The sequence below is a fragment of the Bos mutus genome, chromosome 23 (genome assembly GCF_027580195.1).
Source record: "Bos mutus isolate GX-2022 chromosome 23, NWIPB_WYAK_1.1, whole genome shotgun sequence".
NCBI classification, from domain to species: domain Eukaryota; kingdom Metazoa; phylum Chordata; class Mammalia; order Artiodactyla; family Bovidae; genus Bos; species Bos mutus.
Window position 1 is genome coordinate 15,166,219 of NC_091639.1, and position 16,326 is coordinate 15,182,544.

At 38.9% G+C, this 16,326-nt stretch overlaps 1 protein-coding gene across 3 annotated transcripts in view; it reads left to right on the plus strand.

The window, feature by feature from the left end:
* CDKAL1 (CDK5 regulatory subunit associated protein 1 like 1) overlaps positions 1–16,326 on the plus strand; it is a 634,266-nt gene that overhangs the window by 185,073 nt on the left and 432,867 nt on the right. For all 3 annotated transcript variants that reach the window (XM_070360762.1, XM_070360760.1, XM_070360761.1), the window contains one exon: positions 7,657–7,705. In XM_070360762.1, the coding sequence (XP_070216863.1) occupies positions 7,657–7,705 (49 nt within the window). The remainder of the gene's footprint in view (positions 1–7,656; positions 7,706–16,326) is intronic.

Consider the following 16,326-nt stretch of genomic DNA (forward strand, 5'->3'; position numbering starts at 1 on the left):
TCAGGGTCTTTTCAAGACTACTTGGTTAAGAATTTAGCAGGATACCTTCATGCCTGTGTTCCCTCAGCTTAGGAAATAGCAGTAAGTATCTATTGCCAAGAGATGTTGTGAGGGTTAAAAGTGATGGTGCATGTGGCATGTTAGTACGGGGCTTGGGGCAAGGTAATTGCTCATTATTACTAGTCATTAAGCTTTATTGACTGTGTGAAAGCCTTTGACTGTGTGAATCACAATAAACTGGAAAATTCTGAAAGAGATGGAAATACCAGACCACCTGACCTGCCTCTTGAGAAATCAAATGCAGGTCAGGAAGCAAGTTAGAACTGGACATGGAACAACAGACTGGTTCCAAATAGGCAAAGGAGTACGTCAAGGCTGTATATTGTCACCCTGCTTATTTAACTTATATGCAGAGTACATCATGAGAAATGCTGGACTGGAAGAAGCACAAGCTGGAATCAAGATTGCCAGGAGAAATATCAATAACCTCAGATATGCAGATGACACCACCCTTATGGCAGAAAGTGAAGAGGAACTCAAAAGCGTCTTGATGAAAGAGGAGAGTGAAAAGTTGGCTTAAAGCTCAACATTCAGAAAATGAAGATCATGGCATCTGGTTTCATCACTTCATGGGAAATAGATGGGGAAACAGTGTCCGACTTTATTTTTGGGGGCTCCAAAATCACTGCAGATGGTGACTGCAGCCATGAAATTAAATGACGCTTACTCCTTGGAAGGAGAGTTATGACCAACCTAGATAGCATATTCAAAAGCAGAGATGTTACTTTGCCAACAAAGATCTGTCTAGTCAAGGCTATGGTTTTTCCAGTGGTCATGTATGGGTGTGAAAGTTGGACTATAAAGACAGCTGAGCACCGAAGAATTGATGCTTTTGAACTGTGGTGTTGGAGAAGACTCTTGAGAGTCCCTTGGACTGCAAGGAGATCCAACCAGTCCATCCTAAAGGTGATCAGTCCTGGGTGTTCTTTGGAAGGACTGATGCTAAAGCTGAAACTCCAGTACTTTGGCCATCTCACGCCAAGAGTTGACTCATTGGAAAAGACCGTGATGCTGGGAGGGATTGAGGGCAGGAGGAGAAGGGGAGCACAGAGCATGAAATGGCTGGATGGCATCACCGACTTGATGGACATGAGTTTGGGTGAACTCCGAGAGTTGGTGATGGACAGGGAGGCCTGGCATGCTGCGATTCATGGGGTCGCAAAGAGTCGGACATGACTGAGCGACTGAACTGAACTGAACTTATCTAGTTGCTGGTTGTTGAGAAAAAAGGATGCTTCATGCACATACTAAAGCTGTATCTCTGACTGCAGGACGGTTTCAACCTCTTCCTGGTCTGTGCTTTTATTTTAGCCTGGTTGGCAAAATTGTGTTTGAGGTGTGTGTTAGTTTCCTGGGGCTGCCTTTATCAAGGCAAACCAGGTGGCTGTCTTAGCCATACTCCAGTTGCCAATAACCACAGGTGTGTTTATGAATTAATTAAAATTAGAATTCAGTTCCTCAGTCACAGTTAGCCATGTTTCAAGCAGGCAGTAACTGCATGTGACTAGTGGCTGCCATGTTGGACAGCCCTGTGTGTAAACATTTCTCTCATTGTAGAAAGGTCTGTTGGAGAGCACTGCTGGAAAGAATTAGGAAACAGACTAGCTCTTTTATTTGCTTTGGGTAACTTTGTATAGGTTTATTTCTTGAATATATGTTGCGTTATAAATTTGGAGTAGTTCATAATAGCTGAAAAAATATTTTTATGGGTTTCTTTTAAAAGTTCTGGAGCAGAATGACTCATTAATGTTATTTATGAATTGTTTATTCACCAACTCTTTTCTTCATTGTCAAGAACATATGGAGTCAGTAATAGAACATACTGCATGTCTTTTTTCCCCCTGTATATTTATAACGAAGTGCCTGAAGGACACAAGATACTGTTTTATTTATTTTATTTGAATTATATGCCTGAGACTAAGCTCTTGTGTATTCAAGGCTACAATTTATAGTATTAATTAAGAACAGCTTTCTTTTTCTCCCCAGAATGAATTCAATATATTCTTCATTATTATATGTGAATCTTGAGTTTGTTTTCATTCATGATTGTTTTTCTTCTCTCCCTGCCTCCCACCCTGTGCTTTTTGCCTCCTGACCTTTCCTTCTTCCACTTAATTCCCCCTCCCCTGACTCTTCTCTGTCTTCACTGGCTACTCTTCTTTCTTTTTTTCTCCCACTGCTTCCTCCAGTAACCTCCTTACTAGAAATGGAAATGACACAATATTCTCTTTAAAGCATTTAATGAACTTCTCCCCTGCTTTTTTGTAACCAAATGCTCCCCGCCCCCCCACCCTGACCTTTTCCTTAAAGATACATCTTTATCTTTAAACACTTTTTTAAAGTATCTGTATAAAGTAAAGATACATCTGTATCTTTAAACACTTTTTAAAAGATACAGTTCAATCACCTTACTATTCTTCCATTTAAAGTGTGTAATTCCATGGTTTTTAGTATATTCACAGAGTTATGTGACCATCACCACAATCAGTTTTTAAAATATTTTCATCACTTCAAAAAGAAACACAATACTCCTTAGCAATGCCTCTCCCGTTTTTTACCCACCCATCCTAGGCAATCACTCATCTACTTTGGCTCTCAAGTTTTTCCTGTTATGGTTATTTCATTTGCATGGAATCAGACAATATATTTTTTTTCCTCTGGCCTCTTTCCTTTAGCATAATGTTTTTAACATTACTAATACTTCATTCCCCTTTATGGTTTAATGATACTTCGTTGTATGCATAATACCAGATTTTATTTATCTGTTCATCAGGAACTGGGAGTTGGGTTGTTTCTACCTTTTGCATATTGTGAATAATGCTGTGACTGTGTACAGGTTTTTTGTGTGGACATATGTTTTCATTCCTCTTGGGTATCCACCTAGGATTGAAATTGCTGGATCATACTCTTCAGTGGTTTGAGGATCTCCTAGACCGGTTTCCAAAGCAGCAACAGGATTTTATTACATTCCCACTAGCAGCACGTGATGAGGGTTCCAATTTCTCCGTATCCTTGCCCACACTTGTTACTGTCTGTCTTTTTTATTATAGCCATCCCAATGAGTATGAAGTAGTATTTCATTATGATAAAATATATATAACATAAAATTTACTGTCTTAACCAATTTTAAGTGTGTAGTAGAGTGGTGTTAAGTGCATTCACTCTTCTGTGTAACCATCACCACCATCCATCTCCAGAACGTTTTCATTTTTCTAAACTGAAAATTTGTGCACTTTAAACAATAACTTTCCACTTCCTCCATTGTGGTTTTGATTTGCTCTTTTCATGTGCTTATTGACCACGTGTATATCTTCTTGGAGAAGTGCCTATTCAGATCTTTTGCCCATTTTTAAGTGGCTTATTTATCTTTCTACTGTGTTGGAATAGTGCTTTATATAGTTTAGATTCAAGTCTCTTCTCAGGTATATGATTTACAAAAATTTTCTTCCATTTTCTATGTTGTTTTGTTATTTTCTGGGTAGTGTCTTTTGATGCACCAAGAGTTTTTAATTTTCATGTTCAGTTTGTCTTTTTCCTTTCATCACTCATACTTTTGATGTAATAGTAAGAAACCATTGTCTTATACACAGTTCATTTAGCTTTATGGCTGTGTTTTCTTCTAAATCTTACAGTTTTAGCTTACCTCCAACTTTTCAGCTGTTCCTTCCACATGCTATTCTGACTCTTCTCTAGAGATCCTGCTTCTTACTCGGTCCATGCGCTGTGAACTTGGGTGCACTACCTTGTTTGAACTGCTGTCTCCAAGTGCATAAGAAAGCATTTTTGTTTTGATTCCATCGTTGAATTGTTTCATACTGTACTTCTTTTATGCTGTCTCCATCCTCAGCTCATGTGTCGGTTGTTCACCTACACTGGCTGGGAAATTTCACCAACTCTTCCTTCCTTGTGGTACCCGTGTTTATAATATCGTGGGCAATCTGAGTGTCCATATGGAGTGTCTTGTCAACATTCTAACCTTCCTTACTTCTCAGCTCCAGTCGTTATCACTTTTCTCCTTTTTCAGCAAATTGTTCTCATGACACGATCTTGCCATTCTTCAAAAATGCTAAATGCTTATACCTGTCCTCTATTATCACCTCCTGTTCTCTTTTTCTTCTTTCTCTCTGTCCTCTCTCCCTCTTACCCATCCTCCCCTTCTTTCTTTGCTTTCCCCAATGCCCAGCCACTTTGTTTCTCCTTCCTGGCTCTGGTCTCCAACCTGTACTTGAAGTATCATCTTATCCAACATGCATAGTTAATTTCCTTTTTTCTTCATCCTTCATGTGCATCCTATAAATCTCTCCATGCTACTTCCTCAGCCTTTTGACCCTTCCTCACATATGTTGTTGTTGTTCAGTCACTAAGTTGTCTGCAACCCCATGAACCGCAGCATGCCAGGCTTCCCTCTCCTTCACTGAGTTTGCTCAGACTCATTGTTCCTCACATCTGTTAGATGTTCAATAAATGATGAGTGAATGAATGAGTGATAGAATGAGCAAACCTTGGATCAGTTTATTTAACTCTTCAGTTCCTGCAGAAGAACTGCTGGGGCCCTGGGAAAAATGACACCTATACAAGGAGTCACTGTTAAAGTTCATGGTATCTCCGTACTTCAGCAATTTTCATGTATTTCTAGTCTTTACTTCTTTTAAAAGGTACTAAACCTTTTAACACATATTTTAAACATCCACTGTGTTCTTATTTAACAATATTCTTTCTCTCTCATAGCAGATGAACTTCTATTTCATGTAGGAAATTGAGGCCAACAGATGGGAATCTTGCTTAGTATTCTCTGGCTTCTACAAGAATAATAGCATCTGTTTTCATGCTTCCCTCCTAACCCCCTATTTAAGAACAGGATGACTTGGCCCCTCTCCCATTCTGGGCTTGTGTCTCTACTGGTGTTTTGGATCTTACTCTCTCTACCTCCTGAAGGACCTAGCTTTATTAATTATTTCTTCTGTCTCCAGTTCTTTTTTCTCTATGACCCTTCTCTACTTAGCGTGTATATTTTAAAAAAGGAAAGAAAGAATTAATACACTAACACATGTATACTCAATTTTTTTTTTAGCTACAGGAGTCCTCTTTCTCTTTTTTCCTACTTTGCTTTTAGTAAGCATCGTCTAAATTAGCTGTCACCATTTTCTTATGACTCATGATTAATGAACTGTTTCTCCTGAGTTGATTGACCCCCTTACTGTTAAATCAGGCATACTCACTTCAGTCTTTATGTTACTAGTTATCTCTGAAGCATTTGACATTGTTGGCTACTTCTTTCTTTTTGAACTCTCTGCTATCTTAGCTTTGATCACATTGTATTAATATAAAGAAGCCATGTGGATTTCTTTTATAGCCAAGCTTAATGGTTCCAGTGGTTCTAGGTGGACATCCATCTCCAGTTAGGTAGGTTTGTTGAGTAGTGAAGCTCTAACTTTGAGATTTACTTTGCCTTTGACAATTTCCCAGCAATTATTGTTACCACCGCCATCTTGCTGGGCGGAATGATCACAGGTGGAGCTGGATTCAGTGGGTTCTCACATGTCTTGCCTTATTTCCTGTAAGGCACTGGGGCCAAAAGGATGTTTCAAAGAGATTTAATAAAGTGTTTTTAAAGGTTCTTCTTGTTTCTTGTTTCAGTTGAGCTTATGATGACGTTTTTGTATAATAATGAAAGATTAAGAATAACAGAAATGTTCGTCAGTAGGGGAATGTGTGGATTGTTGCTGTTGTTCAGTTGCTAAACCATGTCTGACTCTTTGTGACCCCATGGATGGCAGCACGCCACACTTCTTTGTCCTTCACTGTCTCCCTGAGTTTGCTCAAGCTCATGTCCATCGAGTCACTGATGCCATCCAATCATTTCATCCTCTGTTGCCCCCTTGTCTTCTTACCCTGTATCTTCCCCAGCCTCAAGGTTTTTTCCAATGAGTCGACTCTTCACATCAGGTAGCCAAAGTATTCGGAGCCTCAGCTTTAGCATCAGTCCTTCCAATGAACATTTTGGGTTTTTTGCCTTTAGAATTCACTGGTTTGATTTCCTTGCTGTCCAAGGGCCGAAGAGTCTTCTCCAGCACCACAGTTTGAAAGCATCAGTTCTTCAGCACTGAGCCTTCTTTATGGTCCAACTCTCACATCCGTACATGACTACTGCAAAAACCATAGCTTTGATTATACAGACCTTTGTCAGATAAGTGATGTCTCTGGTTTTTAGTACTCTGTCTAGGTTTGTCATAACTTTTCTTCCAAGGAGCAAGTGTCTTTTAATTTCATGGCTGTAGTCACTGTCTGCAGTGTTTTTGGAGCCCATGGGAATGAAATCTGTTACTGTTTCCACTTTTCCATCATCTATTGGCTACAAAGTGATGAGACCAGATGCCATGATCTTTGTGTTTTGAATGTTGACTTTTAAGCCAGCTTTTTCACTCTCCTTTTTCACCCTCATCAAGAGGCTCTAGTTGCTCTTCGCTTTCTGCATTATGTTATATCCATACATAGGATAATAGGCACTAGTAAAATGAATGAAGTAGATCTAGGTGTATTGATGATGTCTAGAAGAAAAATCAAGGAGCAGTTCTATTACTTTATCTGTCACCTATCTCATAATTTGTAAGGGGGGAAAAAACCACTATGGAACAGAACTATGCATAAATGTTTAACAATTGGTATCTACTCATCAAACCATTATGAGTGAGTTCATTTGAGGAGTGGAAATGGAAGGTGTTATGAATTACTTTATTTATCTTTAATATTTCTGTTTTGTAGTAGAACAATAATGATTTTGAGAATTTTAAATGTAGAAAAAAATATTAGCTTATGACCTATTCTTACTTGTCTTGCTCTCCTTCCTCTAGCTTCTTGGGCTACAATCTTGACTTGTTTTCATTTTCCTTCCAAACTCTAGCCACTTTTTTGAATCCCCTTAGTGGGCGTCTCCTATCTTAATCCTGTTTATCCCTCAGAGTCACCTTTGGTTCCCTCTAAGCATTGCTGGATTACTCAGACATATTTTGTTATTAATGTCTTCCCTCTGTGTTCCCATGGCACCCTGGGAAATCTTTAGTCACTGGTGTCTGGAGCAGGAGCCGTTATTTGATTTTGTATTCCATGGACCTGAGCGGAGTACTCAGCACATGGTAGAAATTCATTAAAAGGGGTTTCAGTGTTAAAATAATAAAGTATCAAATTTGGAGTAGATCTTCTTAATACCAGCAAGTCCTTTTTTGTAGGTTGTTGTATTATGCTATTTTCCTTGAAGCTCTGTGTGAAGATACATGTTTTAATTAAACTGAAGTTTATATCTCAGGATGTGCTGAGTTTATATTTGATAGGCTATTCTAATTGAACTCCAGGCAGTTTATTTAAATGTAATATGATTTCTTTAATTATAATTGTAGGATGGAGAGTGATAATTTCATACTTCATTGTAACATGAAACAATATGGAATATTTTTATACTATCTTCAAATGCTTTAATTAAAGAAGATCTGCATTTGTGTGTTTCAAAATGTGTTCTCTTGACCCAAGCAGAAGGATAAACAAAAATTAATGTTTCTTTTGCATATAAACTGCTTGCCTGACAGTTTGTTTTCTTTTTAGGTTCAACAGATAGATCGTGTAGTAGAAGTTGTGGAGGAAACAATTAAAGGTAAATGTTGAAAGTGAGATAATATGTATATTGTTTGAACTGTATTACAGATGAAGTAGATCTAAGTGTATTGATGATGTATAGAAAAAAAAAATCAGGGGACAGGTCTGTTACTTTATCTGTTACCTATCTCATAGTTAGTAAGTGGGAAAAAAACACTACAGAACAACTATGCATAAATGTTTAACACTTGGTATCTACTCATCAAACCATAAAGTAACTTCACCTGAGGAGTGGTATTAGGGGGTGTTATGAGTGAGATAATGTATATATTTGAAATATATCATGAAGGTACTATACTTAACATTTGTTAAGCATTTTTATGAAAGTTATTGTTGGACAAAAATCATAACATTTTGTCCTTGCCTGCTTCGTGCATTGACTAGTCCAATATGGGAGGCTTATGTTTGTTTGGCTTTTTATTTTAGTGTAAAATAGACTTAATTTGAATCTGGGATTAGGAAGATAGGATTTAATCTTAAAATAAGGAAATGGCTTTATTTGCTCTTTTTTTCAGTTTTATTGAGGTACAGTTGACATTTTTTGCTTGTTTTTATATCACATAATTAGTTGCAGTTATTCCTTCTGAAAGGACTGTTAAAAGTAGTACTCAGTTTTGATTTCTCTTCTATATGTAATTTTTGTATTTACACCAGAAAATAGAATTACACTTTGATTGTTTTATTAGCCAGTATTCTTTGAAATAGATTCTTATTGAAGCTACTGAGGAGTAAACCATTCTTAATTCTGTGGATTAATTTGTAAATATTTGTAGTCTACTTCTGTTAGATTAGCATGAATGAAAACTGATAATATGATATTAAAATATTAAGTGAATTGAGGTTCTCACTTAGAATTTTAGCCATTTTTAAAATAAATGCAAATTCTGTGTTTTTTAAAAAAAGTCTACTTCCACAAAGTTGATATTTTTAACCACATACTTTTCCTGCTGGATTGTATTTACTACCTTCCACATGCTGTTATTCATTAATTTTGAATCTTTAATTTACTCTTGTTGAGTTGCTAAGTTGTGTCTGCCTCTTTGCGACCCCGTTGACTGCAGCACTCCAGGCTCCTCTGTCCTCCACTATCTCCCAGAGTTTGCTCAAATTCATCTTCATCGAGTCAGCGGTGTTATTTAACCATCTCATCCTCTGCTGCCCCCTTTTCTTTTGCCTTCAGTCTTTCTCAGCATCAGGGTCTTTTCCATTGAGTTGCCTGTCTGCATCAGGTGGCCAAAGTATTGAAGCTTCAGCTTCAGCAACAGTCCTTCCAATGAATATTCAGGGTTGTTTGCCTTTAGGATTGACTGGTTTAATCTCCTTGCTATCCAAGGAACTCACAAGAGTCTTCTCCAACACCACAATTCAAAGGCATTAGTTCTTGGGACTCAGCCTTCTTTAAGGTCCAGATTTATTTAATTTATTAAATGATTACAGAATATGAGGATTTTAGACTTACATATTAGTCTTCCTTGAAATTCTGAGACAAAATGAAATATCAGGATTAAAACTTTGTAGCAGTGATAAGTTTGAAACTTTTTTTCAAACCGTACCTCAACCCTATCTTATGAGGTGTAGAAGTACTAGCATTTATTGTGCACTTAGAGTGACAGACACTGTACTAAGCATGGAGTAAGTCACTTCAATATTTTACAACAGTGCTGTGAAGTGAGTATGTCCTCATTTTTCAGAAGAGGAAGTTTGGACACAGGGTATACAGGTAGTGAATGGCGGAGTTGGAATCTGAATCTAAGCATTATGACTCTGATGCCCCCTGCTCTTAAATTTGCCACTCCATTCACACTATACTATGACTGCTCTGCTCTCTCCTGGTTGAGAATCACTACCTTAACAGTTGTTCAACTGAGCTTCTTAAAGTAGTGTTTCAGGATGCTTGAGGATTCTATTGCTTGTCTTGAGTACCTGGCATATATTGTTGTTGTTTAGTCACTCAGTTGTGTCTGACTCTTTGTGACCCCGTAGACTGTAACCCACCAAGCTCCTCTGTCCATGGGATTTCCCAGGCAAGAACACTGGAGTGGGTTGCCATTTCCTTCTCCAGGGAATATTCAGGAATATTCCCAACCCAGGGCTCGAACCTACTTCTGCATTGGCACGCAGGTTCTTTACCACTAAACCATCTCGGAAGCCCACCAGGCATATACTAGTCCCTAAATTATATTAAAAAAAAAAACTAAATGACAATGAAGACAGGAGAAAAATCTAGCAGACTATGGGTGTGGCTATGACTTTTTAGATGATATACCAAAGAGGGACTGTCTGTGAAAGATAATTGATGAGTTGAACCTCGATAAAATTAAAAACTTCTGCTCTGCAAAACATAGCATCGAGAGAATGGGAAGATGATCCACAGACTTTTGCAAAAGACATACCTGATTAACTGTAATGTAAAGTACACAGAATACCTCTTAAAACCCAGCAATTGGAAAATAAACAACCTGATGAAGAAATGGGCCAGTGACTGTATCAGAAATGTCCCCAAAGATACACAGGTGGAAAATAACCATATGAAAAGATGCTTCACATCACATGGCATCAGGGATGATACCAACCAGCCTCTTGCTGCAGGAGTTAACTCATTGGTACAGATTCAGATTTGCTCGAAAGGAGCTTATTATGAATAACAAAAGATGCCCCTCTCACTGTTGTCACTCAGGAAGTAATAAGAGTTTTAGGAAATTGGTACCAGGAATGAGGGACGGTTATGTATTTCTGTATCACAGTATCACAGAAGGCCTATCATTTCCAGGTTGGTTTAATTAGGGATAGCCTCTCTCTAAAGAGTTTTGCTTAAGTAGATTTATTGGAGAGATTGTAGTTGAGTTTTTGATAGTCTACAGCAAGAGTTGAGTTGAAGATGAACTTGATGTGGAGTTGATGTGGGTGTTCACTGGCAGGTTGGTTTGAGGATGGGAAGGTTGAGGATTTAAATCTTAGTAATACAAATCAGGAAAGGAGTACGTCAAGGCAGTACTTTGTCACCCCGCTTATTTAACTTATATGCAGAGTACATCATGAGAAATGCTGGGCTGGAAGAAGCACAAGCTGGAATCAAGATTACTGGGAGAAATATCAATAACCTCAGATAGGCAGATGACACCACCCTTATGGCAGAAAGTGAAGAAGAACTAAAGAGCCTCTTGATGAAAGTGAAAGAGGAGAGTGAAAAAGCCGGCTTAAAACTCAACATTCAGAAAACTAAGATCATGGCATCCGGTCCCATCACTTCATGGCAAATAAATGGGGAAACAGTGGAAACAGTGTCAGACTTTATTTTTCTGGGCTCCAAAATCACTTCAGATGGTGATTGCAGCCATGAAATTAAAAGACACCTGTTCCTTGGAAAAAAAGCTATGACCAACCTAGACAGCTTATTAAAAAACAGAGACATTACTTTGCCAACAAAGGTCTGTCTTGTCAAAGCTTTGGTTTTTCTAGTAGTCATATATGGATGTGAGAGTTGGACTATAAAGAAAGCTGAGCGCCGAAGAATTGATGCTTTTGAACTGTGGTGTTGGAGAAGACTCTTGAGAGTCCCTTGGACTGCAAGGAGATCCAACCAGTCCATCCTAAAGGAGATCAGTACTGGGTGTTCATTGAAAGAACTGATGTTGAAGCTAAAACTCCAATACTTTGGCCACCTGATGTGAAGAACCTGACTCATTGGAAAAGACCCTGATGCTGGGAAAGATTGAAGGCAGGAGGAAAAGGGGATGACAGAGGATGAGATGGTTGAATGGCATCACCAACTCAATGGACTTGAGTTTTGAGTAAACTCTGAGACTGGTGATAGACCTGGAGGCCTGGCATGCTACAGTCCATGGGGTCACAAAGAGTCAGACACGACTGAGCGACTGAACCGAACTGAATACAAGATAATTTTAGAGACAGAAGAAATAATTTTGGTAGATGTCCTTAGTTTGCAGATCAGGAAGCTGATCCAGGAAGGAGTTATGTGACTCATCTGAAATCTGGTTAATGGAAATCTGGAACTGATTTTTCCATTCTTTGCTTTCTATTTCTTCTGCCAATCCTTACTTTCATTAAGACAGCACAAGTTAGTGAAATAATGTGGTCCTTATAGCAGTTAACTACTTTCTGTCTGCAGTAAGTTATTTCTCTGAGGCTCAGTTTAAAATGGAGAGGATTAAATGGGTAAGACTTTTGCAGTGCCTGGGATATACTAGGGGAAAATTCTTGTGTATTTATTTCTACCTCTTTAATACTTAGACTGCTGGAATAATCTAACTCACCTTCAATAGCAGAGATGCTCCTTTCAATTGGACTGTGTCTATGGCCCTCATGTTCTGGAAATGTTTTCCTCTCCTGCATGCATACCTTCAACGGTTGCCTGTTACGTACCAAGTTAACTGGTGACTTCTGCCTCGTTCCGCCATTTCCACTGTTTCTTCCATCACTTCCATACTAAGCCTTTTGCTCCAGCCAACTGGACTGTTTGATGGAATGTTGATATACTGTCCTGTATATTATTTGCAACTTGCTCTACATTTGTCTTAGGAACTTAAACATAGCAGAGAAGTTCTGTTTGCCTGCCAGACCCATTCCCCACCCTTCCTCACCTCGACGTGTGTCCATGGAGGCAGAGCTGTGTGGACTACATTGGTAGGATCCCTGTTACCTGGTGTCTAGTTGCATTTCTCCAGTTAGAGGTGTGATTAGAGTATGAAATGGGAGGGTTCATTCCCTTCTCTCAGTTCCTTCTTTCCTGCTCATCCTAACCCGAAGGTCGTAACTCCTATCAGGTGGCCCTCTCTAGTCATCTGTTTTTCTCCTGGTTCCTGTAGCTCTTCTTTTCCTTTGCTTTTTCAGGCACAAGGCTGGAAAGAGCATCCTGTTGTTGCTTGCCTGAGAGTCTTGCATTGTCTCTTGTTGGTCTTCCTAACCTTGCCAAACTTGAGTGATTAGTGCCTTTATTAAAACCTCTTCCATTATGCAGTGTGCCATCTGCTTTGCTGGGGCCCTGGTTGATAGATGCTCGGTGGAGAAGGAGGCTCTGCCCAGAAGGGCCAGATGGAGTACAGGCTGACCAGGGTATTCTGCTGTAACTGTTCTGTTTCCACATTTGATGCCTGTGGGGCTCCCTCATATGTCTTCCTTGATGGGGATTTGGACACACAGCCTCTACCACAGCCTGTTTGTGTGGTTTTTACATTAAATGAAGTCATGTTTTTTAAAAACCATATTAGTAAGATACATTGGTGACAAAAACATTTAAATCTATTGTATTGGGTTGGCCAAAATGTTCATTCAGGATTTTCTGTAAATTGTTATGGGAAAACCCAAATGAATGTTTTGGCCAACCCAGATAATTATAGTAAAACCGTATAAAGCATATTCCTTTTATGTCTCTCTTGGTTGGAGGAAAATGGAGAATTTAAGTTAACGCTTTAAGACTTCTCAATGTTTAACACTGGTGGCCTGAAAATACCATCCATATATATCATTTGCTTTAGGAGAGGCCAAATTATAATGACTTTAGGATTTTCTTCTGTGTCATCTTCACAGTTCAACAAGATATGTAGCTGAAGCTAATGGAAGGAGTACAGTATTTAAAGGATTTCAGTTCAGTAGAGTTCACTCGCTCAGTCGTGTCCAACTCTTTGCGACCCCATGAATCGCAGCACGCCAGGCCTCCCTGTCCATCACCGACTCCCGGAGTTTACTCAAACTCCTGTCCATCGAGTCGGTGATGCCATCCAGCCATCTCATGCTCTCTGCTCCCCTTCTCCTCCTGCCCCCAATCCCTCCCAGCATCAGGGTCTTTTCCAATGAGTCAACTCCAAAGTATTGGAGTTTCAGCTTTAGCATCAGTCCTTCCAAAGAACACCCAAGGCTTATCTCCTTTAGAATGGACTGGTTGGATCTCCTTGCAGTCCAAGGGACTCTCAAGAGTCTTCTTCAACACCACAGTTCAAAAGCATCAATTCTTTGGCGCTCAGCTTTCTTCACAGTCCACCTCTCACATCCGTACATGACTACTGGAAAAACCATAGCCTTGACTAGACAGACCTTTGTTGGCAAAGCAATGTCTCTGCTTTTGAATATGCTATCTAGGTTGGTCATAACTTTCCTTCCAAGGAGTAAGTGTCTTTTAATTTCATGGCTGCAGTCACCATCTGCAGTGATTTTGGAGCCCCAAAAAATAAAGTCGGACACTGTTTCCACGGTTTCCCCATCTATTTCCCATGAAGTGATGGGACCAGATGCCATGATCTTAATTTTCTGAATGTTGAGCTTTAAGCCAACTTTTTCACTCTCCTCTTTTGCTTTCATCAAGAGGCTCTTTAGTTCCTCTTCACTTTCTGCCATAAGTGTGGTGTCATCTGCATATCTGAGGTTATTGATATTTCTCCCGGCAATCTTGATTCCAGCTTGTGTTTCTTCCAGCCCAGCATTTCTCATGATGTACTCTGCATACAAGTTAAATAAGCAGGGTGACAATATACAGCCTTGACGTACTCCTTTTCCTATTTGGAACCAGTCTGTTGTTGCATGTCCAGTTCTAACTGTTGCTTCCTGACCTGCATATAGGTTTCTCAAGAGGCAGGTCAAGTGGTCTGGTATTCCTGTCTCTTTCAGAATTTTCCACAGTTTATTGTGATCCACACAGTCAAAGGCTTTGGCATGGTCAATAAAGCAGAAATAGATGTTTTTCTGCAACTCTCTTGCTTTTTCTATGATCCAGCGGATGTTGCCAATTTGATCTCTGGTTCCTCTGCCTTTTCTAAAACCAGCTTGAATATCTGGAAGTTCATGGTTCACGTATTGCTGAAGCTGGCTTGGAGAATTTTGAGCATTACTTTACTGGCATGTGAGATGAGTACAATTGTACAGTAGTTTGAGCATTCTTTGGCATTGCCTTTCTTTGGGATTGGAATGAAAACTGACTTTTTCCAGTCCTGTGGCCGCTGCTGAGTTTTCCAAATTTGCTGGCATAGTGAGTGCAGCACTTTCACAGCATCATCTTTCAGGATTTGAAAGAGCTCAACTGGAATTCCATCACCTCCACTAGCTTTGTTCATAGTGATGCTTTCTAAGGCCCACTTGACTTCACATTCCAGGATGTCTGGCTCTAGGTGAGTAATCACACCTTCGTGATTATCCCTCATCAGTCTCTAGTAAAGGAGGCCTCTGTTGTTTTATCTGTTTTGCTGGTATTTCATTTAGTCTAATTCCAGATGCCTCCAGTGTTGGTAATTCAGAGCTTTCCAATACGGTACAATCTGCAAGTTTAATTGATTTTCCATTTCTTCTGACTTCTTGGTAATTGATGTGATCCTGGATTAGACTGACCTGAATTCCCAGGGTACTTCACTGAACAGTTCTTTCTTATTTAACACATTCTATTAATCTTTACTTTGTCAGAATTGTACTTTGCATTTGTTACTGATTTAGAATATAAAGTTTTTGTAAATTGAGACTGCAAGGCAGATCTGTCTCAAGTATAGTTTTATCAGTGTTAGTGACTTGAGTAACCTCCCTACAAAGTCCAGTGGAGATTTTCTTGAAGATGTTTCAAACTTAATGAGCAAGTGACCTGAGCTCGGACAAGTAACCTCGTACACCTGGGATAGTATTGGATCACAGATAGAATTGCATCACATCTGCTTTTTCAGTATTTGCTTTTTAGTAAAATAATTTTCTTGATTTTTCAAAATATGCTTTGAAGGACACTCCTGCACAGCCTCTGTTACTATAGTCTGAATGTAGTGGGAACAGGTGGATGTTGGTTCTACATGTTGTGAGCACTTCCAGTGTCACGGGTGCAGTTAGATAGGTGGTAACTTCTGCCTTCTGATAACTAAAGGAGCCAGAATTTATTGCAATCTTTTTTTTTTTTTTTTCCATGAGCCGATTTGTTTTACCTGTATGTTCTGTATTAACCTGTGATTACAGGTTGGTAAGCATTGCGTTTTTGCCTCCTTAGATGTGTCAGTTGGTGTTCTTTCCATTCTCTTTCCCTTCTCTCCTCTCCTTTAGTTTCCCCGAATAACCATAGTCCTCACCTTTACTTATTTGTCCTCTATATTTCTTGTATGTCCTAGAATGAACTTTTTATTCATCATATTTCTTTTAGATAGCATTTTTTAAATCATAATAGTTTTAGAAATAAGACCAAGCAAATTTCTTTATGACCCCAACAGCAAAATTCTCCCAGAAGACTGTAAGTTGATTTCTTCACATCACTTTATTCTATAATAGATGGTTTGGAATAATGACTGCATAGGACAGTTCGTGAGAAGAAACCACTGTGTCTTGTCTGGATATCTATAACTTTATAAATTATCAATCCTGTTTCTAGCCACAGAAATAATAAGTAGTCCCAGTATTATTTATCTGCTTCAAAAATAGCCAAGTGATGCTCTCCCAAGAGTCTTCTTTAAACATGGGAAATAGTTGCATTTATTTTATTTTTGAAAATAAAAGTAGTTAAAGAACTTTAAGTTGGTTGAATACTTTTCTGCCATTAAAGCTTTTAAAACTCAAATGCATAATATGTTTCCCAGGTGAATTCTGCTGTGCTAACTTCAGTGTTTTATGTGTTTTGGTTCTGTTAATTTAATTACACTCCTTTTG